Source organism: Sminthopsis crassicaudata, chromosome 6, assembly GCF_048593235.1.
Source record: "Sminthopsis crassicaudata isolate SCR6 chromosome 6, ASM4859323v1, whole genome shotgun sequence".
Taxonomy (NCBI): Eukaryota; Metazoa; Chordata; class Mammalia; order Dasyuromorphia; family Dasyuridae; genus Sminthopsis; species Sminthopsis crassicaudata.
Genome location: NC_133622.1, coordinates 192,848,912 through 192,876,647, shown reverse-complemented (window position 1 = coordinate 192,876,647; position 27,736 = coordinate 192,848,912). Strand labels below are relative to the sequence as shown.

The 27,736-nt window shown below is 36.1% G+C and overlaps 1 protein-coding gene across 2 annotated transcripts in view; it reads right to left on the bottom strand.

Annotated features, from left to right (window-relative positions):
• Window positions 1–27,736, bottom strand: part of ATRN (attractin) — a 239,148-nt gene that overhangs the window by 7,435 nt on the left and 203,977 nt on the right. The window contains exons 26-28 of one of the 2 annotated variants that reach the window (XM_074274223.1): window positions 19,765–19,843; window positions 11,755–11,862; window positions 912–1,030 (exon numbers count right to left, since the gene is read on the bottom strand). In XM_074274223.1, the coding sequence (XP_074130324.1) occupies window positions 912–1,030; window positions 11,755–11,862; window positions 19,765–19,843 (306 nt within the window). The remainder of the gene's footprint in view (window positions 1–911; window positions 1,031–11,754; window positions 11,863–19,764; window positions 19,844–27,736) is intronic. The other variant, XM_074274222.1, reaches the window with a different exon arrangement.

Here is a 27,736-nt window from a genome sequence, read left to right as displayed (position 1 = left end):
TATTCCACAACATTGGTCTGAAGAAAGTGCTTTGTAAACTTTGAGACAATGTCAGGAGGAAGCTGTTCCCCCAGAGCCACGGGCCACTCCTGTGGTTGAGTCCCAGAAAATCCTCAGACTGTGGGCTTCTTGAGGGCATTTTTATCTCTGTATCCACAAGCCAGAAGAAGAAAAGTCTGGAGGGAACTGGACACATCCTTTAATTTCTCAGTACCTCAGGTGTCTCTTCTCTACAATGGATTACATTCAACTCCATTTGATGACATTTATTAAATGCTTACTAGATGCAAGGACTGTGCTAGATATTGGGGATTTAGAAACAATGCCTGCCCTCAAGGAGCTCACATTTTCCTGGGAGGGAAGGGAATAAGCTTTTCTATAATATCTTAAGTGTCAGGCACTGTGCTAAGTATTTTTTTTTTAAACAAATATTATCTCACTACAATCCTGGGACATAAAGTATTATTATTCCCATTTGACAGACAAGGAAAATGAGCAAAGAGGGATTAAATGACCTGTTCAGAGTTACATGGCTATTAGATCTGACTTGAGGACTCCAGGTTTACCCACTCTGCCATTTTGGGAAGGCACAAGAGTTCAACAGGTATAAAAGTAAACAAAAAGCACAAAACACTAAATTTTATAAAAGGCATTATAAGAGAGTGAAATGGTGAATGACCTTGTTGAGGGATGGGAGATGAGATGGATTCCCTTCAGAGGAGGAATGTGAAGCTTTAAGTCTAGGATGAAAAGCCTTTATTTTATTTTAAAAGCAATAAGAAGCCATTAGAGATTTTTAAGCAGCTGGATGACATGTTTAGCTCTATCTTAAAAATATACACTTGACAGTGTAGAAGATGGACTGGAGAAGGAAGAGAATGTTTTAACATTAGCTGAAGGGGAACATCTACTCACCTGACTGTCCCGGTGGAGGGATTCCTCCCAGGCCTCGAGGCAGCCTCACAAACACTGAAAGGACTGCTGCTCTATTACCAAAGCAGGGCTCCAATGCAATGGGCTTGGGAACAGCCTGTAGAAGAAAACAAACACAAGGGGCTAATTATGGCTTCTTAAAGAATCAATGAAGAACAGTCCTGCCCTAATTTTTCTGCTTCACCCCCAGCGGGGGCAGGAGAGTTAGGGGGGGTGGGTAGAGCCTGGCCTCTAGCAAGATTAAGAAATATTTTAGCTTCTCTCCTGTAATTAAGAATAGCTCCAGCATTCTCTAGAATCAGAAAGCGTTGCAAGAACACAAACATCAATGGGGCTGGCATGCACACCAAAGATTACACATGGGTTAATTTTCAGGAGCAGGTTCTCTTTCCTGTTGTGAAAGTTGCTGCCTGTCATTATACTTCCCCCTCCCTGCCCATCTTGTCAAAAATCCCATTCCATGCCACACCCAACCTGGCTTGAGAGTCAGTAACTCCACACACTATCACACACACACTATCAATCAACCCACAAGCATTTATTAATGTAATTGGCTGCTATGTGCCAGGTACTGTGCTAGGTGCAAAGGCACACACTTTTTCACTCAAGAGAATTCATACTTTGTAATCAACACACATCATCCTTGTCCTGCCAGTGGTCCAGGTACAATGGCTCTGCACCATGGCCTGCCACTTCTGAAAGGCTGCCGGCCCCTAACCTAAAAGGAGAGGGGTGAAAGTGATTGCTTGTTCTCCCGGCCCTTTTGATTCCATTCATTAACAGAATTATTTCCATTTAGAAGTAGAGATCAGTTCCTTCCCAAACACTCAACAACGTTGAACAGCTGAAAGCCAGCTCTTTTTCTGTCTATGAGTAATCTCATAGAAAGATATAGGAGGGACTTAGGTAGTCATGCCATTGGGAACGAATCATGTGTATTCTGTGCCATAACTGTTACAGCCATTTTGGATCTTGCTTTGACATACTTATAATAGAACTACCCAAGGCCTGCTGGGAAGCTGGCTGCACCAATGAAGAGAACGCACAAGCATGAATAATGAAGCTACCTCAGAATACAACTGTCAACCATCTTTACAGAGACACCCTCCAAAGTCAAACAGCTGCTTCTCTGCCAGCAGAAAGGTAGCGCACTTGTTACATTATAGTCTCCAGATGCCACCATGGGTCATATAGTTGTATGGCTGAGGACTGATCTCTGTTTATCTGCTACTTACTAGGTATTTATCTCAACTAGCAGAGGACTAGTTTGATCTGCTGAGCAATAATCATCACTTCAAAATTCTTCTCCCTTAAGACTACAAAGAAGCACAGTACCTACTTCAGGCCCTGATATCATCTTCATACATGTTAATCAAATAATTGCTATTAATTAATTTAACTTAAAACTATCATGGTATATTTTAATAAGAGGTTCAGAGACATGTTTCTACAAGCTAAAAGGAAAGAATCAAATATCACAATTAAATCTCAATAAAACACAGCAGAGTGAGCTAAATAAGTTGAATTTAAAATCATTTTATGCTCAGAAGAAACTAGCATCATTACAATAGGGTGTAATTTGTCATCTGTTTCGGGTAATATAAATTGGACTTTCCCAGCTGATAAAATAAATAAGATAAAATCCAGTCTGGGTATGTTTGTAACCACAAAGTTTTCCTGTTTGGTTCTTTCAATAAAAACACAGAACTTTACAATAAGGCTTTTTCTACAAAGCATGCATATGGGATATACGCTTATCAACAGTAATTCCATTCCCTATTGGTGATGGCTATGGCATCAGGAAGTCATGAAGCAGCTGAAGCCATCTGTTCTCAGCCTTCTATTCCAGTGAGGAGAGTATATGACTTCACTCCTGCCTCCTATTACCTTCCATCTTATATTTCACTCTCCTTCCCTGATCCTGTGGTTCTGTTATCTCCTTCTAGCCTGTACAATTTTCTGTCCTATGAGAGTTCTAGAGGGTCCTGGAAGATCACAGTCCTAACATATGCGTACAGCCATCATTCCTGACAATTCAGGACTCCTCTCATTTGATGGCCCATTCAGTTGTCAGACAGTTCATGTTCACAAGCTATTTAGTTCATAAGATCTAGAATGAGAAGGTATCTTAGAGATCTTCAAGTCCAAGCCTAACATTCTATAGACGGGGAAACAGGTCTGGAGGTCAAATAATTGACCAAGATCACAGCAAAAGTGGTAGAATTGAGAATGGAACCCAAGTCTTCTGACTCATGCTGAACTTCACACCTTTTCTTTTTTATTAAATTATTTATTATATATTGCAACAAAAATTCAACCAATTAGATTTGCTTTTGAGATATTTACATTTAAATTAACTTCAACATCTAAAATGTTCTTACAATTCTAAGTCTCCATCAAGATTCCATGCTTGCTCATTTATTCTCATTCCATCTTACATAGTCAAAATTGGCATGTATCCTGTCTTTTTGGTTTTGCTTTACTTATATTTTGCATACTTTCATAAAATTTTTTCCATATTTCTTTATGCCAATCAATCCCAATCAATCTTAACTATATTATACTACATTATAATAATGTAATGCAATTTATTCAATCACTTCCCAATTTTGGACATTAGAGTACTTCTATTTTTTTTTTTTTTTTTTTGGTTTTTGTTTTGTTTGTTTTTTTGGCAATTGGAGATAATGCTGCTATGAAAATTTCTGAACAGCTCCTTAAAATTTTTGCTTTTGATAACATGTTCATGCTATATTCTCAACGGAATTATCGAGTCAAAAGACAGGATTATTTTTATAACTTTGTATTGTATACTGCCAGACAGGTCTCCAAGAGGATTTATAAATATACAAACAATAAATAGTCCCAATTTTTCCCATAGAATCATCAGCACTGAGTTTCATTATTTTTTAATTATTTAGGACAATATGTTGGGTATTACCTTAAGTTGTTTTAATTTGCATTATTTTTGCTTACTGGTGAGTATGAACTACCTGTTTACATCTTTTGACAATCAATCTATCATGAACTGGCAGTTTGTTTTTTGCTTTTGTTTTTTTTTATTAATAATTTTTATTTACCAGATATATGCATAGGTAATTTTACAACATTGACAATTGCCAAACCCCTTGTTCCAATTTTTTTCCCCTCCCTCCCCTCACCCCCAGATGGCAGGTTGACCAATACATGTCAAACATGCTAGAGTATAAATTAAATACAATATATATGTGTGTATATATATATGTATATGTATATATATATATATGTATGTATATATACATATATATATATATACACACACACATATACACACACACACACACACACATGACCAAACAGTTGTTTTGCTGTACAAAAAGAATTGGACTTTGAAATAGTGCACAATTAGCCTGTGAAGGAAATCCAAAATGCAGGTGGACAAAATTAGAGGGACTGGAAATTCTATTTAGTGGTTCATAATCATCTCCTAGAGTTCTTTTGCTGGGTGTAGCTGGCTCAACCTTCATCTTATCTGGCCTAGAGGTCAAATTTGTGTGTCATTTTTATAGTAGTTATTTCCCACAATCTTCTACTTTCCATTTCCTTTTGATTACATTGAGGGTTTTTTTGTACTGGAAAAGCTATTTCTTTTCCACATCTGAGATAAATACATTGTGTTTTCTTTCATTTTCTTAAGTTGTTTTATTTCCCCCTTAATGTTCAAAAGTCTATCACTTCTATCACACAACTAAAAATCACTGAGGTATATGATAGGAGATATAAATTTAAAATCATTTCTCACAAACTACTAACCAATCTCCCAAAGAATATTTGTAAAATAATGAATTCCTACCCATGATTTTATTTCTACAGGTTTATCATGTTGCCTTGGCCAGTGCTGGCTTTTCTCCCTGCTGCTGGAAGGGAAAGAGTTTGTTTGTGCTGGAGTTGACCATGTAGCTACTTTCCTATAACCTGTGGGTTACTGACTGACTCTGTACAGTTTTGGTTGGAAGTCTATCTATCCCATTGATCTTGATATGTAGTATTTTTGTCATATTTAAATACTTCATTATTTTTTTTTTCTGATTTTTTCTTCAAGCCCTTTGGTTAAAAGATTATTATCACATTCTATAGAGAAGTAGCATGGTATAGTGAAGAGAGCATTGAATCTATGAATCAGAATACCTATTTTCAAATATTTTCTCAAACACTATGTAGCATTGGGCAAAGGACTTAAACTTTCTAAGGTTTGGTTTCCTCATAGATAAAACGAGAGTGTTAAAGACTCAATGAACCTCTTCTCAAGATCTTTTTTAGCTCTAAACGTATGATCGTCTAAGTTTTACAATTTTTTTAAAAACAATTTTTACTCATATTATGACATTTTAATTCTAACTTTACTGTTTATGGTTTGTATAATTTTCTGTCTTCTGAATTTGTGGAGGACCTTTCTGTGACTTAGGATTGTGATTCTTTATGACCTAGTATGTGATTTATGTTCACGAACATTCCATGTATACTTGAAAAGAATGTATATTATTTGTTTCACTCATTCAGTTCTTTCTAAGAGTGAAGAATAGAAAATCTGAATTATTAAACAAGCAGTTCAAGTTTGTGATTTCTTTATTGTTATTTTTTTTGGTGACCATATTTTGGCAATAATGTATTCAAAGTCCTCTCATATTAGTTTTTAAAATCTATTCTTCTATCACTATTAACCTTTCTTTTATAAATTTAAAGGCTGAACTTTTGGGGACATAAAAATAATTGTTTTACATTTGTTATTCATTTTTTTCTATCACTATTACCAACTTTCATCTGTCTCCTAGTCTGTATTCTACTTTGTCAATATCATTCAAAGGTTTGCTTTTTCTGAATCTACAGTTGGACAAAACATTTTATTTATTTATCTTCCTCCCCTTTGTTTTCTTCTTCTTCTTTTTTTTTTAATAGACATTTCTTTATGAATTATGTTGGGAGGGGAAAACCACAAGAGAAAAAAAAAAAGGAAAAAACTAAAACTGAACTTATCATGTGTTGATTTACACTCAGTTTCCAAAGTTCTCTCTCTGGATGTTTATGGTGTTTTCTATCCAAATTTTAATGGGATTGCCTTGGAGCACTAAACTGCTGAAAAGAACCAAGTTTTTCACAGTTGATCATTGTACAATCTTGCTGTTACTGTGTACAATGTATTCCTAGATTCTACTAGTTTCACTCAGTATCAGTTCATGTAACTTCAGGACTTTCTAAAATTAGCTTGTTCATCATTTTTTATATAACAATATTTCATTACTTTCGTATATCATAACTTATTCAGCCATTCCCCAACTGATGGGTATCTGCTCATTTTCTAGTTCTTTGCTACCACAAAAAGAGCTGTTAAAAACATATTTGCACATGTGGACTCTTTTTCCTCCTTTATGATTTCCTTAGGATACAGCTCCAGTAGTAGTACTGCTGGTTCAAAGGGTATACAGTTTTATAGCCTTTTGGGCATAGTTTCAAAATGCTCTCCAGAATGATTGGACCATTTCACAACTCCACCAACAATGCATTAATTGGACAATATATTTTAGGCAAAATCTTTAATCCAGTTAGTTAAATCTTTTGTATTATGTACTTCTTATAAGCAATATGGATAGATTTTGTCTCGGTACTGCATAATTATGGGATTTACCTTACTCTGGGATTCAGATGCCACATTTGTAAAATGAAAGGACTACATTGGACTACATTACTCTTAAAGTCCCCTTCTAGCATTAATAGACTTCTAATTTTGTTATTTACTACTTCCATGAAGACTTTTAAGTTCTTAAATATCTTAAATTTGCAATTAAAATTTTTTTCTTCATCTTTGTTCTCCAGAGTGTTCTCAATTCTTTTTAATATATTTATTATCCAACTTAATTTATCAGTAATACTTCAAATACGCATTTCTGAGGGAATCCTATGTCTTTTATTGAATTTCTTTGGTGTACTATTAAAAATGTACTACTCATGTTTTCTGTTCAAGAATGTAAGAAGCCGAAGGAATAGACCCATTTGGCATAGCTTTTATAAAAGCAGGAGCTCCCACTGTGGGGCAGCTCAGGGTCAAGGATACGAATGGCAAGGCCACTGCCCAGAGGCTAGTTGCTGCTGAGGGGGTGGAGAGTCCTTGCAGCATATTTTGAGGGAGGGGGAGAAGAAGAGAAAGAAGTGATGAAACCTTTCAGGGTAGGAGTAAAGCTTGGCAGTCGTTTCCTCTACTTGATCTTTATTTCCTTCCCCATAGCAATTTTCAGCAGATACAAGGCTGAATGGCTAGTCCCCTTTCACGAAGAGGAGCTTTTAGATCCCAAGGAGCACCAATTTGTGGAAAGTTGGCAGAAAAGTATTCCTTAGGCAGCATAATTCACTTGGGATGAGGAAATTCTCTCTTCTCATGATTGTTTTGATCAGGAGGACTTATAAGGGGAGACAACTATTTTGATAAAGTACAGGCAGATCACTTAAACTTTGATCAGGTTCTGATACAGCCATAATGTGAGGAATGATGGGACAGGGATTCTCTCAGCTAAGGCTATGTTTTGGGATAAGAGAGCTAAAAGAAATTCCCAGGAACTAGGAGTGGAGAAAAGATATCTTGCTGACTACCTGAGGTTATACAAGGAGTAGAGACAATTATTAAAATGGCTATAGCCTAGGTCTCAGTAGCAAATGGATAGAAGAAGGAATGGGGAATCTCAGTAACTTTTCTGAGGCCAATGCCAATCAGTGAGATTGGGGTAGAGTCCTTCCAAATGTTGATACATGGGCACTATCTATAGAACTGTCTATAGGGAAACTATAAATTCCAAAGAAAGGCAACATCTAACTACAAGATAAGAGGTAAATACTATTGTGGTTCCAATACTTTGTGTAAGGAGTCAGTCAGCTCCAGGAGCCATGGGAGAGTTAGGATTATGTATTTTAATTCACCAGCTGTGCATGAAAAGAAACTGCCCTACTCTGGTAGGTCATCCATTGAGAATGATAAAGACTGCTTTTTCAGTGAGTGAAGGGAAAAGAAGTATACGCACAAGTATGTTCATATGCATGAACATGGAGATTCAAGATAGAATTGGACAAAGGCATCATTTCAATGTCAAAATGATTCATTTATCTTCAGCCTTCTGGCTTCAAACATAACAATGGGTGTTTCAAACATCTGCCTATGTCCTATTTTGCTCATCAGTTTATGCTCAAAGGCACCTGCACTGATGGAAACTGATCAACCCCACAGAAATGAAGTTGGGGTGAAAGTGTTTCTCATGTGGATGGCATTTCAGGAAGAGACAGAATCTTTTAAAGGCTCATGATATCTACTCACAGTATGCTTTTCAGTATGTGATTTACTCTGAATATTTGTGTTATACATGGTGGTTTTTTTTTTTTTTTTTAACTAGACTTCTCTAAGAGAGGGGTGTAGGGGAAAAGTATCTGAGGAAGTGACAGTGATTGTGTGTACACACACACACACACACACACACACACACACACACCCCTCCATACCACATGGAATAAGTGGAGGTATGCTCTGAAAGAGCCTTAAAATTTTTTCATGTAGATATGCTCTTTCAGTGGAATATAAGCTCCATGCAAGCAGAGGATGATAATACTTGTACATCTACTTGACAAGAATGCTGTGTGGAAAAAACACTTTATAAATCTCTAAAGGGGCCTTTAAAATAATTTATATGAGCTGTCTTTATATTGTAACAGGTGATCAAGATAACATAATTGCCAAGTTCTCCTTCAATTCTGTGAGAAGAAGTTGGTGATATCTCCTACATGAAGTCTGACCTTATTCTCCAAACTGCTTGTGTTCTCTCCCATAAAATTTTATTCTATTGTCATCCCTTGGCAGAATGTAGATTTTTTTGAGGTCGGAGGTTGTTTCATTTTTCACTTTGCATCTCCAGATTTAGTAAGTTCTTAACAAATGCTCATAATATTTGGCTTGAGGAAATCTTTGTCTTTAGGTTTCTAAAATGATGGCTTCTTGATGATTTGGAGTCCAGGAATGAACTGTATAAATCTTTTCAGAAGGGGCCTAGAAAGCCAAAGGGAAGGCTAATCATGAGTTCTTTCTTGTGTCTCCCCTAGGAGGGAGTCAGGGGAGGAGGGAAGAATGAAATCAATTTCACCTCTATTTTCCCTCCTGTCCTTAGGACATCTCATTTGTAAGTGACTAATCTGTGAGCAGCTATCCAGGATCTCCTTTCTCTGTATGTATATTATGTGCTACCTCTGGGTTTTTTGTTTCCCCCCTTTTCTTTTCAAACTTAAAAACCAACAATTTGAGCTTTTTAGTACTAAGTTAATCATCATTGCTTCCCTCCCTCCTTTCTGCAATAATGATATGACTTCCTGGAGTCCTAAAATAGACTAGAGTATGTTAATTGCTAACAGTGTTGCCTCTAAGATCAAAGCACCATGTTGTTAAAATAATTTAAGCTTTACAAAGAATTCAAGTTCAAGATATCACTTCTAAAACATATAGGAATATGGGAAAATGGGTAAACTAATGCACTGTTGGTAGGGCTAAAAACTAGTCCAATCAATCTGAAAAGGAATTTGGAACTATGCCCCAAAGATTACTAAATTGTGCATAGACAATATGTACAAAAATATTTATAGCACCTCTTTCTATGGTGGCAAAGAATAGGACATTGAGGGGATGTCCATTAACTGGGGAATAGCTGAACAAATAATGGCATATGAAGGTGATAGGATACTATTGTGTTGTAAGAAATGATGAAGGGGATGGTTTTAGAAAAACCTGGGAAGACTTGTATGAATTTGATGCAAAGTGAATTGAGTAGAATTAGGAGAATAAAAGCAATATTGTAAAGAATCAATTGTGAAAGACTCAGTTAACTCTGATCAATACACTAACCAATCACAATTCTAAAGATCCTTGATGAAATATGCTATCTATCTCTAGACAGAAAACTGATTCACTTACAGAACAGATTAAGTCATAATTTTTTTCTCCCTTTCCCCCCCTAGAACATGGCTAATTGCAGTATGATAATACATATTTGTAATGGGTTTTAGATTTCTTGACTTCTCATTGGGTGGAGGAGTGGTGAGGAGGAGAAAAAGAAAAGGGAACTAAAAAAACTCTCTTTCATACACATAAACACAAACACACACATACACACACACACACTCTCTTATAATAAATTCAGGAAGCTCTTATTAGAACTGGGCTGCTGTCTTTGTAATGAAGCCCCAATTCTATGCATGGGACAATATAAATTATGCTATTAAATTCAGTGTCTGGCAGAAAGTGTACTTAGGAATAGCAAAATGACTTGTTGAATGACTATATGGACAAGGAAGAGCGTGTATGAAAGAGAAATCAGATGAAATTATCTGAATTCTTGCTGCAGAAAATATCTCTTTTAATGTTCATCCAAGTCAGGTCATAGAATTTTAAAATGTCTTTTAGCTATTTTCAGTTATTTCTGACTTTCTGTGACCCCATTTGAGGTTTTCTTCACAGAGATTTGCTATTTCCTTCACTAGCTCATTTTATTGATGAGGAAACTGAGGCAGAGTTAAGTGACTTGCTCAGAGTCACACAGCTAGTAACTGTCAAGCCCCAAATAGTTCTAGTCTAACTCATAATTGACAAAAGAATCCTTTTTGCAATAATCACAAAGAGCAGTCATTCAGTTTTTGCTCAAATATTTCCAATGATGAACAATCAACTAACCTCCCAAGGCAGCCCATTCTACTTACTGACAGTTCTAAATTTTAGGCAATTTTTCCTTACATGGAGCCAAAATCTATCAGGAACTTTTATTACTCCTACTTCTGCCCTGTGAGATCAAATAGAACAAGTCTAATCCCTCCTTTCATGTGACAAGACCTTGATGTCATGCAGACAATGATTCTATTTCTTGCCAGTCTCTTCTACATTCTCAATTCATTCAACTAATCTTTGCAAGGTTTTTTCCATACCCTGTATTAATCAGACTTGAGACACCTCTTGTCAGATCTATCTAAAAGACACTCTCCAAAACAATGGCTGCTGATGGTCACAAATTTCTCAACTCAATTCCTCTACAATATGAATGAAGAATCAAACGTATCAGTCATTTGATCTGGATCTTGAAAAGATGTGGCTGTAGGGTTTGGGGAATAACACTTGTGTGTTTATTTACTAATTCAGTACAAAATCTATAAAGTAGTAGTGAGTTTTGGAATGGTGAATAGACATAGCTCTTGGCAATATAGATCATGCTAAGTTTTTTTCTTCACAAACCACTGATCCTCAGCCCTTTTTCTTATGTATACTTGTCTGAAGAGCACAGTTATATTTTTCCCAATCCTGTGAACCGCAAACAGAAGGATATCTCAATCTTCATTGAGAAAGAAGTATTACCTTTTCCCCTTCATTTATTTGTATGCATTACATTTTGTAACCATTTTTTGGCAGAAAATATTTGTACTTTCATAGAAGGCACGGCCAATTATTATTCTACTCCTTTTCAGATCTCAAAAAAATATGATTGTGAACAGATATGGCTTCCATTAGCAACATCCACAGTTATTTCTAGTCAAATGTTCTGCAGTATAAAACTGCAGCCTTTCAGAATACAAGCAAGAAAACCAAACAATGTTTTATTCTTTTGTAAAGAATAAAACTAAAGATTTAACTGAAAACTTTGGAGTAATGAAAATTAAGGCAAAAAGATTATTAGAATATCAAGACTTCCTAACCTGGGCTTTCCCCAGGCCCAAGAAACAAAGGACCATGTGGATAAAATATCCAGGGTCCACTCTCTTAAGATGTCCTCTCACCTTTATGCTTCCTCCAATAAGATCAGGTGGCTCTTCATCTGTTTCCAAGGCAACATTGATGGAGGCAAAGGGACGACTGGCCATCTGTTGCATCTCACGAAGAAGTTGCTAATAAATAAATAAAACAACATTATGAATACTATGCTTCAAGATCAAGGGTGGGAGAAAGGGGTGATGACTTGCCTAGGAAATGTATAGGAGAACCAATGAAAGGCAAAGAAATTTTATCCAAGTATGTTATAAGTTTAAAGACATGATTTAATTAATAATATTTTAATCTGCTGGGTAGGAAGCTAATTGATTTTGGAGAAAAAGTCTAAGGATAAAGTTATCCCATCTTGATTATACAGGTTAAGAGAAAACACTTTAAGTTCAGTGGTGGCTTCTTTCTTGCCATAATAGTAACAAATCATAATGAAAGAAATAAAAAAGCTGGAAGAAACTGTATAAAAAGTCTGAAACACCTATAAAATGTTGACAGAACTGTAAATTAGTTCAAGTATTCTGAAAAAAAAAATTCAGAATTTTGTGAGAAATTATTAAACAATATATAACATGATATAATACTCAGTGATTTCATTACTAGGCATATAGCCCAAGAAAGTCAAAGCCAGAAAGACAGGTCTCATATACTAAAATAGTCATAGTAGCACTTTTTGTGGTAGTGCAAAAAAAAAAAAAAAAAAAAAAAAAAAACAAACAGTAAAAAATAAGGCAAGTAGCTGTCAATTTGGGACTAGATGAACAAATTGTGATATATAAATGTAATGGAATATTATGTTGAAACAAGCGTTGAATATAATGAAGAAATACAAAAACAAAAGGAAGATGGATTAACTGATGCAAAATGAAGAAAAAAATGAGTAAACATATATATGTATATATATATATATATATATATATATATATATATATATATATATATATAATGACAACAACAAGGTAATTTAAAACAAAACTAAAAGGCAACCGAACTCAAATTAAAGACAATGAACAATTTTAGTTCTAGACAACCACTGATGAAATATAATTCTCTTCTTCTGGTTGGGAGAGAGGGTAAAGGAATGCTGACAGATATGGTTGCTCAGTTTAGTTAGTTTTGCTTAATTGTTTTCTTTTGCTACAGAGAAGGGTTTCTTAGAATGGAGTGGAAAAATTAATGTGGTATATAAACAAACCACTTACCCTCCCCCAAGTTATCAATAAAACAAAAAAAAAAAAAAAAAAAAAAAAAAGGGGGAGATAGGTAACAAAACAAAGATCTTAAGTGTTAACAGAATTTTGAGTAAGAAGAAAAGATCTTAAGGATCATTTAGACTAAATGTCCACATTTATGAGGAAAACTGAGGCTCAAGGAGGTAAACTGATTTACTCAATGTCATATAAATAATCACCTAAACTGGGATTGGAAACCATGGGAATCCTTTTGCAAACTATTCTCAGATCTATTTATCCAGTCCTAATTTTTCTTTCTATCTAATGGACATCTCATTGGGATCAAAACAGTCCTCATCTTTTCCCCAATGTCCCCGTTATTGTGACTTCCCCTATTATCTTGTGGGTACCATTATTTCCCACTCATACTCACAACAGTGGTGTCATCCTAAACTCTTCACTCACACTCACCTTCCATATCCAATTTGTCTTCTTTATGACCCCTTCTCTCTACTCACATATCTACAACTACAGGGTGGTTCTCCCACTGATTTACTTTGTCCCTGCTTTTTCTGCATCTCAGCTTATTCATGCGAAATGGGAAAGTTTGAATATATTCCTAAGTTCCCTTCCAGCTCTGTCATTCTGTGGTTCCACAAGAAAAAATCTTTAATATTAAAAAATATTCATTATACTAATAACAGTGAAAAGGGAAGAATAACTAAAGAAACAGATGGTCCAGAGGCCCTGAGAAAAACACACACAAGCATGTACCTGCAAACACTTAGAAACAGCAGCACAGGAAATGTTAATGAATATACATGGCCAATTACTAAGCTATTCACTAGCTAAATTCCTCTTGGTGTATGGACTTCTATAAAGAAAACTGTTGTATGAATGTTTTAATTTATGAGAGCCAAGGCCAGCAACTTGGACTATTCTTCTCACTTTATCCCTTTATTGTTGCCATTCTTCAAAGCTTTTCACTAGTAACAAAAGTCAGATTTCCTGCTCTGGCTTCTGCTCTGCTGCATCAGTTTCTAGACAGCAGCTACTCAGCTCAGACACTGTGGATGGAAGAGACACAAAGACCCACTTTACAGATGAGATCACTGGGGCCAAGGGAAGCGACTCCCTGTTCGGGGTGAGAGGCAGCATGGTGGGAGGTAAGACAGCGCCTCATGAAATTCTGGGCAAGTCCCCAAGTCCTCATCTGGGCCCTCGTTTTTTCTGTCTTTTGTGGTTAAGTTATGTCCGACTCTGTGGCCCCACTTGGGGTGTTCTTGGCAGAGATCCTGGAGGCTTTTGTCATTTCCTTCTTCAGCTCATTTTACAGATGAGGAAACAGGGGCAAACAGGGTTAAATGATTTGCCCAGGGTAATACTAGGAAGTGTCTGAGGTGGGATTTGAACTCGGGTCCTCCTGACTCAGGGCCAGCACTCTCTCCACTGTCCCACTTCACTGGCCATTTCTTCTATCTATAAAATGGGAACAACACACATTGGCCCAGGGTCTCTGTATCTACCTCATGGTTCTTATAGAAAATGTGTTTGAAATTTATTCCTGGATCTTCTACTAGGGAAGGCCTGAGGCTCACCACTAATCTTTATCTGAGAAAATTCCGTCTAGTTGGCAACTAGAATCAGTCTCAGGAGAGCGAATAAGTTACTATTTTAACTCCCCTTCCTCTCCCTGCTCTCAAAATCCCTAGAGAAGTTTACAGAACATTCATAGAGGTGCTCCAATTGATACACTAATTTCCATTAGTGATGATTTCACTTCCCCCAAAATAAAGCTAAGTTATCATATTAGGTTAAAATTATATCCAACACTTTGCCAATTATTGAGAAATGGAAATTTTCAGTAAGAAATTAAATATGAGAAAAGGTCTAAAAGATTAGAGAGAAGAGAACTATGTCTACTTCGGGAAGCTGCCTGCTGTTCAGGAGTATATAGCACCACTCTGAGAGGACTTAAAGGACACTGATATTTCAATTCTAAGATCATGATGTAAGTGAATGGTTATGAAGCAAATGTCTTTGCAAATGTCTAACAATGCATTAGTCCCAGAAGGCCTTGAATAAAAAGTATGGCTCCACAGATAACAGGGCAATTAAATTCTATCTTCCTCTGAACCAAAGCATGAAATAGAAATTAGTCTTTCCTAAAGTTGGCTTTGGATGAAGCCCATAAGATAACTATAAAACTCAAAAGTAACATAAAATTGATAGTAAAGAGCAGGCAGGAAGGGAGAAGAGAAGAATTACCATTTCAGTCACCATTCTCTTGTGCATCATGTAGTTTGAATATATCCTAATTCTATTAAGTAGGAAAAATTTGGACCCTGGAAATGCAGTTGCAGAAGGAAACAGGGAGAAATGAGGTACTCCAAGTTTGACTCATCTGTTCTGGACTGAAAAGAACTGTGCCCCTCAGTCATTCCACCCTTTAAAGTATTTATTCTCCCACTATCACCTCATTCTAGCCTACAAATACCCACTCTCTCTCCCTGCTCTCTTCATTCCAGATTACTTAACACTTACATATTTATTTCCTTATTCCACTCCATTCCACATATACCTTTACTTACGTTCTTTCTCTCATCATTTCAATCTAAACAACCCAGCTTTCTACCTTTCTCCCTCTGATCTACTGCAGTGTTAAGCTACTTGAAGTTAGTGACCGTTTTGGCTTTTCTTTGTATTCTCTGCACAGATGTTTGTTAACTGATTTTCTGACTGTCCTTTACAACATCTCCTTTCACTTTTCCTCTATCCTCCACAAAATCTCTCCTGCTACTGTCCTCAATTCTATTATACCAAAAAAATTTTTTTCTTTGAATCTTTTCTCTTTTAATCTTATGTAATATACTTCAATTAAATTTAGTAAGTATCATTGGATGTGAAGTCCTCGTGTAGGTACTTTTTCACCATTATTCATCTAATATTTAATGAATGCCTATTAAAATGCAAGGCATTATGAGGAATTTCAAAGATAAAGAAAAAAAAGTATTGTTAAGAAGGTTATGGTTTAGGAGAAGAGATGACTAATAATACAGTGATAATAATATAATGTAATAAGCGTTATCAAAAAGGTGATTCTGAAGCTTTAAAAGGTGTGTGAGAGGATAGTCATACTTACAATAAAGTAATCAAGAAGGGACATGGAGGTTAGGGGATAGAGGGAAACAGAAAAAAGATGAAGAGGCCTCAGGTATGGTCCCAGAACCAGACTGAGCATGAACTTCATTATTTAAAGGGAGACTTAACTTTCCAGTAAGCTTTCACTCCAAACACAATGACCAATGGAATGAAATACCCTAGAATCGAACTATGTCAATAATGACATTCTCTAGATAAACAAAAAGAAAAAAAGGAGGTACAGCTCTATGAAATGAGGACTCATAGAGTTTCCTTGAAAGGGAAACAAAAGAACTGTAATTAGAGGAATCAGGCAACAGTTGCATGGAACATATGGCAATTTTGTCTTGGAATGTTCATGATGAGCATAAGCAAAAGTACCATCATGAGGACAACTGAAGCTTTTTTACAAAGAACTTGATAAGATCCTCCATATTAAGTTAATATATACTTTGACATTAGTTATTTTCAATTCAAAGGTAGAGATAGTAGTGAAAAGTAGATTAGAAAATATGGATCAGGACTGAGAAATAAGATTTGTAAACTATTCCAAAGACTCATACCTATACATCAAAAATATTTTATTTCAGAGGAGTTTCTTCAAACATTTCATCAAAGAAGGCTCAATGAGTAGTACGAAGCACAGTTACTATTACTATTGATAGAAACAGGTTCTAATATATTCATAACTGAATTTGTAATATACGATCCCCCAAAATAAATGAACCAGCATAAAAGAGAAATTGTGATAGTTTATTATGAGAATTTATGTTTCATGTACTATTTGCTAAAAAAAAAGGAATAAATGTGAGCTTACTAAGTTAGTACCAATATCAGCCAATCCTTTTATCTGAGCTTTGCTGTTTAACCATGTGTTGTTCTTTAGCTTTCTTTATTTTTCCTTGCTTTGGAAAGATTAACACAATTATTTGAATTCTTCATATTTATTGTTCCTTAAGGCAAATGTGGAGATTAAAGTAACTGCTTCCTTGTCCCTTAGTCTTCCATGTTCTCAGGCACAAATGAGAAAGCAAGAAAGACTATATATTAAAGTCAAAAGCTGTGGCTGACCATTTTAGAGTGCCCACAGAAGTACTGGCAAAAGTGAGTCAGCTTTAGACATCACACAATGGACACATTTCATCCCTTTGTCCTTGAATAAATGTAGAGTGTAAATCAGTGGGCCAGCTGCAATCCACCCTGGAAGAAGTGGTAGGAAATACATACTTTGCCAGCTGCAAATGATGTCCAGGTTTTTGTGTTTTTTTTTTTTCCCTCTGAATAAGTACCTTCTAAATCTTTGCTTGACAGGGAAAGGTTTTGTCCTTGGCATAGAAGATGGTGTCTTTGCCTTAGAACATAGCAGCTGGAACAGCCACTCTCTGAGGCAGGAAAATCTTTTATTTCTGAAGCAGGAAAGCTCTCCTGCCTGACTCAGAGGTCAAGGTACCTATTTTTTTTTTTTTTTGAACAAAATGACCCCAATCAACTTTCCTTTCTCTTCCACCAAACATTATGGTAACTAGTGTTTCTCAGTGCTTTCTGGTATATCTCAGAAAAAACTTTTGATAGAAGCAATACAGAGAACAAATTTCCAGAATTTATTCATTTCAAAGCTTAGTTCTGTTGAATGTTTTTAAAGAAAAGATTTCATAGACTGAAGGTAAAAATTCATTTTTTCTTGAAGGACACAAATTTAAGAATAAAACAATAATGTACTTCATTGGTCTAAAGAGGATCCAATCCAAGAGAAGAACTTCATCTCATTCAGGCTGAAAAATAGGGCCTGAGAGACAACTTTTAACTAGGGTCATAAAGCTATATGAGATGAGCACTGAGGCCACATATGTACTGCTGTACAAATGGATCTAAAGAACAGATGTTCAGAGGACAGAAGACAGAGACTTAAGCTGATGCAAGGAAAATTGCCAGTTATATATATCAAGAATAATTTTCTAACTTTAATGTTCCTGAAAAAAAGAAGATTAAAGAAAATGGGCAGAATCATAACAGAAAATCCTGACTGAAGAAAGTCCCTTTACCCAAAACAGGTTGAAAATTGTACAACTTAGTCTTAAAGAAATGCTTGAAGGGTGTCAAGTATTTTGTCAAAGGTCACATAATCAGACTATGTCAAAGGCATAATTCATTCTAGCTCTTCTTGATCTAGGCCAGTTCTCCATCCATTGTTAACTCAAAGCTTCTCAATGAGATCAGAATCCAGAAAACATATTGCCAAGTTCTATTGAGAATGAGGAAGGAGAAACAGAAAATGATGAGGGAAAAACAGAGGAAGATGATGAAGAAGGGAAAAAAGAGGGGAGGAGAAGAAAAGGAAAAATAAAGGCAAAGGAGAGAAAAAGAAAAGAGGGAGAGGTAGGAAAGGAGGTAGAAAAAAGGGGAGGAAGAGGGAAGGGGAAGAAAAGGAAAGAGGAAAGGACAAATAGAGGATAGTAAAAGCGGGAGAAGTAGAAGAAGCAATTTATCTACAGAAAATTTTAAGGTTTACAGTGAGTTTTCTTCATGATAATCCTATGCAAGATAATTAAAGGATTATATTTTACAATACAGATATAACTGATTTGTAAACTAATTTTAAAATAAATTTTATTTTAGTGTCAAAGCATTTATTTTCTTCCCTCCTCCATCAAAGAAAATTAAAGCTTTGCAAAAATTAAATTTAATAAAGCAAATAAGCAGATAAAGCCTACATATAAAGGTGAGGGTTCCTATAGAGCCCTATACTCTTGGGAAGACAATGTAGAAATTCTTTGGGACCAACCCTGAAGAATAGTAGCTTAAAAATCTTTTATAAACCTCTTATGTGTTATTTAACTACAACTCGATGATTGGTGACTTTTTATTTTGGTTTATTCTAAGTCCTCTAACACCTTATCCCTTAGTGATGGTGACTGTCTATTCCCAACAAGAAATTATATATTCTGATGTGAATGATGTTTCCCTGTTGCCTTTCCCTATAGGCCTTAGGAGCTCTCCTGAAGCAGGAGTTCATAATTTCCAACAATATGGATCTCCTTCCATCAATGAAAATCACAGCTACTCTGTACTCATGTGGATTAATGCTATATATGAGCTGCCGGGACTAAAAAAAGAAATCTATCAGCCCTGGGTTGGTCTTGCACAACTGATCCACAGTTACTAGGTCAGTACTTAAAATCTTCTCAACATGATCCACAAGAACCACTAAAGCTTACTTTATGCTGGCAAAGCACCCAGAAATTCTGTCATTTCCCATGCCAACAGAAGGAATCAAACAAGGTTATTAAGTAGAGGGAACAAAAGAAATCTGGTTTTGAATAAGACAAAAAGGCAAAGACATTCTTCTGACTCTTTAGAGAACCCAATAAAAATCACAAGACATTGCCTCAGGAATGAAATGACTTGAGAAGGAGTTGAAGGCTTTGCCTGAAATACTCCCTCAGTTCTCCAGCTCTTTTTCTCCAAAAAGCAACACCAACAGTAGATCTTCTCTCTGAAAAAATTAAACCTTCATTCCTCAGGCTGCACTCAGAACTTTCCCTTGTAGTTCAAAATAAAAACCCTGTTGGGTCATACATTGTTGGGAAAGAAAATGCTTCATGCCTTTTTAATGAAGTCATACACATGTATCATTTATCACAGAGAGATAAAAGCAAAGAGCAAAAAAGTCTCCTTGTTCTTTAAGGAATGATCTGCTGAATGACCCTGGCTTACCTCTCTCCGCCTTGAAGCCCAACAGCTTTGCTTGATCTTCCAAACCACAGCAGCCACAAGCAGCAACGAGAGGAAACAACTAGAGGAAAGAAAGCATCAAGTTGTTAACTTTGTCCAGAAATAGTGCAGAATTCAGAATCACAGACTCTTAAGCCATTTAGTGTAGCCCTTAAGTATCACTGCCTATCGAGGGGGTCGTCACTCTTCCCTCTATTTTCTCAAGGAAGAGGTGGTCATTTTACTGCTCCACTTCTTCTTAAGAAAGCACACAGGGCAAAGTAAAGAGAAGCTTTGGAAAGGGCAGGTTCCTGACCTTACCACAAGGTGATACAACCTTCTCCAGGGAAAAAAGCAAACTGGAAAGAAAATTCTGATTGTGACTTTCCAATTCTATTTTCAACAGAATGGCTAGTAATAACTTAAATGAAAGGAAAAACATTTGGAGAAAAACAAATTTTAAAAAAGTAAATAAATAGTAATGCTGTTAATAGTAAGTATGAAAAATCACAGTATGGAAATGACCTCTAAAACAACAATGAGTGATAACTGAAAGGAAGTAGTAACAAGATTTAGTAAAAAAAAAAAAAAGAAAAAAAAAAAGATGGGGGCAGCTAGGTGGCACAATGGATAGAGCACCAGCCCTGAATTCAGGAGGACCCAAATTCAAATCTGGTCTCAGACACTTAACACTGCCTAGCTGTGTGACCCTGGGCAAGTCACTTAACCCCAGCCTCAGGGGAGAAAAAAAAAGCATAAATCACTCAAGGATTAATTTTTACAAAGTAAATTGCACTTTTAACTTTCTTAAGCTATAAGCCAACAATTATCTGAACCTATAAACCAACACTGGTTGGTTCTGGTCTCCCAGCTGCACCCAGAGTCATCAGTAGCTCTTAACAGCTATCATGGCTCATGAGACCAAAGAAAAGCACAATATTCACTTCTGACCCTATTTAAAGAATTTTTTTATTTTAAAAGCAAAAGCAAACCTAGCACTGTGTGTGTGTGTGTGTGTGTGTGTGTGTGTGTGTGTGTGTGTGTGTGTGTGTATGTTTTAAACAATTTAAATAGTTTGAAGGCTAGTATTTATCATTATTTATTCTTAAAGAACACACAGTATGTTGGTTGATTCACTGAATCCTCAGATAAACACTCTGCTTCTTGTCCATATAAATGCAACTTGATGTTGTTTTTTCTGGAGAGAAGTCAGATCTACATGGAGCCATTCTAACCAATTTTCCTTGTTCCAAATAGCATAGGTTTGTGACATGAGGAGGGACTTGTGGCTTGAGAAAAAAAACTTACTTTGTCCACAGTTACTTGCCTGGATGGAGATCAAAGTTTATGCTCACTAACTTCATTATATACCTTAACTGCTGAAAAAACTGGTCTAAAGAGAGGATTCTGGGGACTGAATGTAGATCACAACATAGTATTTTCACTTTTGTTGTTGGCTTACTTTTTTTTCCTTCCTCATTGGTTTTTTCCTTTTTGATATATATATATATATATATATATATATATATATATATATATATATGTATATATATATATGTATATATATATATATATATTTGTGTAGGATGTTAAATATGGAAATATGTATAGAAGATTTATGCGTGTTTAAGATATACTGGATTACTTGTCTAGGGCAGGGGATAGGGGAAAGGGAGGGGAAAAATATAGGAAGAAAGGTTTTGAAAAGGTAAATGCTGAAAATTATCTTTGCTTGCAATTTGAAAATAAAATGCTATCAAAAAAAAAAAAAACTGGCCTAAGCAGAATGGAAATTTTGTTTCAGCCACTTATTACCTATGTGACTCTGGGCAAGTCAAGCAAACTCCCTGGGCCTCAGATTTTTTTTTTTCCTCCTATAAAATTAGTTTAGTTTATATGACCCTCTGACATTTCTTTCTGAATTCTTATTCAGAACTAAAAATATCAGGTGCAAGTTGAAGAGATAGATTTTTATTGAACATGACAAAAATCTTCTAACCACCAGAGCTGCCAAGAGTAGAAAAACTGGCTAATCTAAGAGCCAGTGATTTTGCTCAACACTGTAAACTTTCAAGCAGAACACAGTCAGTCAATTGTTATGTATATGTCATGGTAAGGATTTCTTGCTCAGGAACTAGGTGATTTCTAGGGTCCTTTTTAATTTTGTGATATTGTAATTCCTTGATTTTCTCATTTTACCAATTATTTTTTCATTACACTAATTTGATCTTTCACCTTTTTTCTTTTCTTTTTTTTTAAAATTTATTTGAAAAAAATTAAAACAGAAAATATAAAACAAAATAAAGCAAAACAAAAGAGAACATTGTCACGTGCCCAGCAGAGGATTCAAAATCTATAACAACAAATTACCAGATCAAGAATGTGTGTGTATGTGTGTGACACATATATATTCATGTGTGTGTGTGAGTAGAAGAAATTATATTCATGAAAATCCATTTTTTCTTTACTTCCTTGTAAACTGTTCTTTGGTTTTCTTTTGCTCACCTTATTTACTTTATTCTCCCCCTCCCCACCTTATCCCCTCACCACCTCCAAACAAACTATAGTTAAGATATATTTATGTATACATATATATGTATATGCATATATACACAGATATACACATGTCTTTCCTATCCTTGCTGCCTCTTTAAATTCTGCTCCATAACTTCCCTTGCTATTGCTTAACCTCCCCCAACACATCCCCCTTATTTCTTTATAGATTTTGGAGGGTGCTTTCATGGTATATATGTAATGTTGCCTATTGAACTATTCCCAATGTGAGTAGGTTTTCAGAACTATAAGCCTTCCTCCACAATTTGATGCCTTTATTCTTCCTCTGCACCTCATTTATATAACATGATTACTATTTTATCTTAACTCTGCCAATCTTTCTTTTGAGCTACCCTATTGTTGGTATCTTAAACATATAGTATTTACACACACACACACACACACACACACACACACACACACACACACACACAATTTGTTCACATTTAAACAACTTATCCATATTAAGTTCCTTAAAACTGATCTTTCATAATGGCTCTTATATGTTAAATTTTCTGTTAAGTTTGGGTTTGGTTGATTGAAAGTCCTGAACATCTGCAAGTTCGTTGCAAGTCCATTTTTTCTCATTCAAAATTTGTTGGATATGATATTTTTGGCTGCAGGCTCCCTGATTTTCAGTAGATATGATTCCAGGATCTGCAGTCTTTTATTGTAGCTGCTGATGTCTTGTACAGTTCTAATTGTAGCTCTAGTATGTTTGAATTTTTTTGTTTTTCGTAAAATTTTCTCTTTGATCTGGGGTTCTCAATTTGGCAATACTATTCCTGTGTGTTTTCCACAAAGGATTTATTTGAGGTAGTGATAGGTGGATTTTTCCTACTCCTACTTTCCTCTCATGTTTTATCACTACAGGACAATTTTCTTTTTTGCATTACTGTATCAAGGTTCTCTTTTTGGTCAGAACTTTTTGGCAGTCCAATTAATCTTATATTTTCGATCTATTCTCCAGATCTGTCATTTTTCTTCAGAAGATGTTTCACATTCTGTTCTATTTTCTCATTCTTTATATACAATCTGTTTTATTATTTCTTGGTCTCTCATAGCTTCACTGGCTTCCCCTTGCCCAATTCTAATTTTCAGATAATTATTTTCATCTTTAAGACTCTATCTCCTTTTCTACTTGGTTAACTTTCTTTTCATAATCTTGTTTTTTCTTGGGTAGTTTTCATTTATTTCTAGTTTTAGTTTTTCCTCAATGTCTCTCATTTGATTTTTAAATTCTTTTTTGAGTTCTATAAATTCTCTGTGGGCAGAGAGCCATTTCAAATTACTCTTTGGGGTAAAAGCTTTTATTTTATTTTATTTTTATTTTCTTTTACTAAAGTGTCCTCCTCTGAAGATGAAACTCATTCTTTCCTGTTCCTATAATATGTTTCAATGGTGGGGCGCTTTCTTCTTTGCTGGTTCATTTTTTTTTTTAATATAAGAAGTATAAGCACTTTTAATCCAGGGGTAGAAGGATGGTACTGTAAGCTTCTCCTCAGCTCTCAGGAACCTGAAACTAAAAGCTCCACCTCCTGCAAGTGCCCACAGCCAGCGGCTCCATAGTCCCACTGCCTCTGCACTTACCAGGTACTGATTTCTTGCATCTCAGCAGCACATCTGGGCTGGAGTTCCTAATCAGTCAAGGTTCACTAAGTCTTCTCAGACTCAAACCCCAGCTCCACAAACAGTATAGGAGGTGAAAGTTTCTGTGGTTCTTGCTGAGGCTTTAGACCCACCCAGCTAGTCCCAGGGGCCCCACTGGGTGTTTTTGCAGAGCTAGCCTCAAGGTGTTTGCATTTCAGCCTCTCCCAAGGCTTCTAGATTTTTCATCAGTCTATGTTTGCCCTGAGAGCAATTTCGTTCTATTTGGGGGGGGCTTGAAATTTACCAACCTACTCCTCTATTTTCCCAGAATCCTCTCTTTCACCCCTTTTTTCTGAATTCAAACCAAAGGCTCTCCCCAAACTTCCTTTTATGCTTTACATTCACCTAGTGAACTTCACTTAGAACAGACACATATCTGGGTCCTGTGGGATAGATGACTTGTCCAAGTCTATGCCATTCCTGTTTCTCCTGTTGAATGAAAGAGTTGGGACAATTGATTTCTAAGATCCCTCCAAACTTGACATTCCAAATTCTAAAGTAATTTCTTGGTCTGTTGTTCTAGAAATAGAAAGGCAATGTATAGTATGGTGGAAAAAATGATAGACTTAGAGTCAAGAGTGATTTGGGTTCAATTATTTCCTTTGCTACTTACTGGTAATACTATCAAAGGCATGTCATTTAATGTCTCTGAGACTCAGTTTCCTCCTATGTAAAATGGGGGTAATACCTAGAATACTACTATATAAGGTTGTTATAAGGATCTAATGAAATAAGGCATACAAAGTACTCAGAAAACCTTAAAGTGCTTTATGTCAGGCGAGATTAGTATTTTGTGGATTTTATGATGTATCAGAAAAAAAAATAGGAGCTTGGGTGTTAAATGAGGACCTGTCTTTTAACATCTTCCTTGTTAAAACTAGGACAATAAAAGGTAAAGGCTGCAACTTGTAAAAAATGGACACAAAAGAAGAGCTCACAATATTCTGTACAACTCAAAAGGGTGAAAGACTGTGCCAATGGAGAGGTGAAGGGATGTCCAGGCAGGGAGGTGGCACTTATTTCAGACTTGTATCCTGGAAGAACACTGCTAATTACTGAAAATCAGGAATATAACTGCAAGATCAGCTTTAAAAATAATGCAACGTTAAACTAAACTTAATCACTATTATTTCTAGGAAGAAAAAAAAGATGTTTTATAGATAGACACAAGGAGGCAGCAAATCCACACAAAAATCAGGAAATCAAAAGGAGAAAAGTTCTTTTTGAGGCCTTTAAATCTGATAAGAGAATACTTATGGGGTAAAAAGACAATAGCTTTTACACGGCAAGCACATCAGTCCAGCGACCCAGTCCTAGCACTCACAGTGTGCTCCAGCTCTGCCTCTGAGGGGGTGCTCCCAGTGACCAATTCTGAAATAGAGACTAAAAGGGTTATATAACTAGTCTGGGACACTGCCAGCATTGTCTCAGTGCCAACAGCTCAGTTCATTCCATCTGTTGATGTTAGAAACTATACTACAAAAAGTGGATTAATAGACTAAGACTGTTCTCCACATATGAACCTTGAGTTCTTCCTCCCTTAAAGATTATGTGGAAGTGGGTGGGGAGAGAGTCTGTGACAATCCTGATGGGTTGGAGGGCCAGCCTCTTCTCAAAGACCTCCAGTGTCAGGGAAATCAATCACTCATCAGGCAGGGCCTTCCACTACTGGATAGCTCTTCTCTATATTAAGGTGAATGAAGTCTGTGCTTTCTTGCAGCCTTTATTGCTCCCACCTCTTTTCTCTGGGGTTCAGCAGAAGAGCCTGATTCTTCTTCTATGTAACAATTTCCAATATTTGAAGACATATACTAAACTCACCAATAGTCCCTGTTAAAATGTGTCACCCAGAATCAGACATAATACTGCTGATAGGTCTGGTCAAACCAGAAGATAACAGGACTACCATTTCTACTACTTTATGCGGTGGGCTTGTATTGATATATTTTAAGGTCAATTTTGCTTTTTTGGCTGCCATGTCAAACCGTTAATTCATATTAAACTTGTAATTCGCTAAAACCCCATGATATTTTTAAATGAACTGCTATCCAGCTATGCCTCTCTGATTCTATACTTTGGGGCTTTGGGAACCTAAGGTGCTAGAATATAAAAATTTACATCTTATCAGGGGGAGACAACACAAATATATAATTAGAATACAAAAGAAACAATTTTCTCTCTTTCTTTCTCTCACTCTTCCCTCCCCTTCATATTTTTTGGTGAGAAATGAAAACAATGATGAGTAGGCATTAGAACCTGAAAGGATAAAGGTTTCATGTTGAAGATGGCTCTTGAGCTGAATTTTGAAGGAAATTAGGCATTTTAAAAAGTGCAGGTGGGGAAGAACTTTCCCCTCCCCCGCTGAGGCTGGGGTTAAGTGACTTGCCCAGGGTCACACAGCTAGAAGTGTTAAGTGTCTGAGATCAGATTTGAACTCGGGTCCTCCTGAATTCAAGGCTGGTACTCTATCCACTTCGCCATCTAGCTGCCCCTGTGGGGAAGAACTTAATTCTAGGAACATCAGACTGCAAATGCCAGAGAGGGAGATGGGAGGTTGTGTTTAAGGGACCCCAAGAAAGTTACTTTGGTTAATCATCATATTATTGATGAAGGAGAGTAACACTGTTAAGGTATAACATATTACCAAGATAATCTTACTTATGTAAAAAGATATGTCCATACCATTTCCCTGTTTAATAATCTATTGGCTGTTCCTTTCCTCTAGGATAAAATGCAAACTCCGTAGATTAGTATTAAGGCCTTCTATAATGTGAAACCAACTATTCCACACAATTCATCTTCAAATATTCTATATCATATCCAGGGGGATTACTAGCTATTTCCAGAACATCAAATACTATTTTCCTTCCTCTCTGCATGAAATCCATCAATAAACAGATATTTACTTTGCATCTGCAACATGCCATGCTGGGTAGATAAAAGTGAAATAGCCCATGCCCTTGAGAAGCCAACATTCTAATAGAGGAAACAACAGGTGCATATATAAGTATACACAAGACCCATATGAAGCATTTGGGGAGACAAGGAAAATCCTTTGTGTAGAAGGTGATATTTAGGATGGTTTTTGAAGGAAATCTGGGATTCTTCTGAGGCAGAAGCACAGCATTCTAAGGACAGGGCTGGGTGTGACAGAGACAGTCAATGAAAAGGTACAGAGGTAGGAGATAAGAGCATCATGTACAAGGAGGAACAAGCAGGCTAATGTGGCATCCACAGAAGGCATGCATAAAAGTAATATCTCAGACTATGGAGGAGGAAAACACCAGATTATGCAGCATTTTGAATGCCAAATGAAGAAATCTATAATTGAAATAATAGGAAGTCATTACAGTATGGGGAAGTAAGACCCCTCTTCTTATTCTCTATCAGAGTGATGGTAAGACCTGTGATTTAGGAAAATCATTTTGGGATTTCTAGCCAAGAAGATTGCCTGAATGGAGGGCAGGCTTCCAACTCCCATATATCTATTTTAGCAAATACCTAAAAATTGCACCAGATTGAATAATGAACAAGAATTCCAATGAGATACCATAAAATTGATTTCTTCTACCTCAGAACCAGATTAAAAAAATCATTCAGAAGTCTATATTCCAAACAGATCACAAAGAAGGAAAAGGACCCACATGTGCAAAAAATGTTTGCAGCAAACTCATTTTGTTGTGACAAGAAATTGGAAATTAAGGGATGTCCATCAATTGGGGTATGGTTGAAAAAGTTGTTCTATAAGAAATAATGAACAGGATGATTTCAG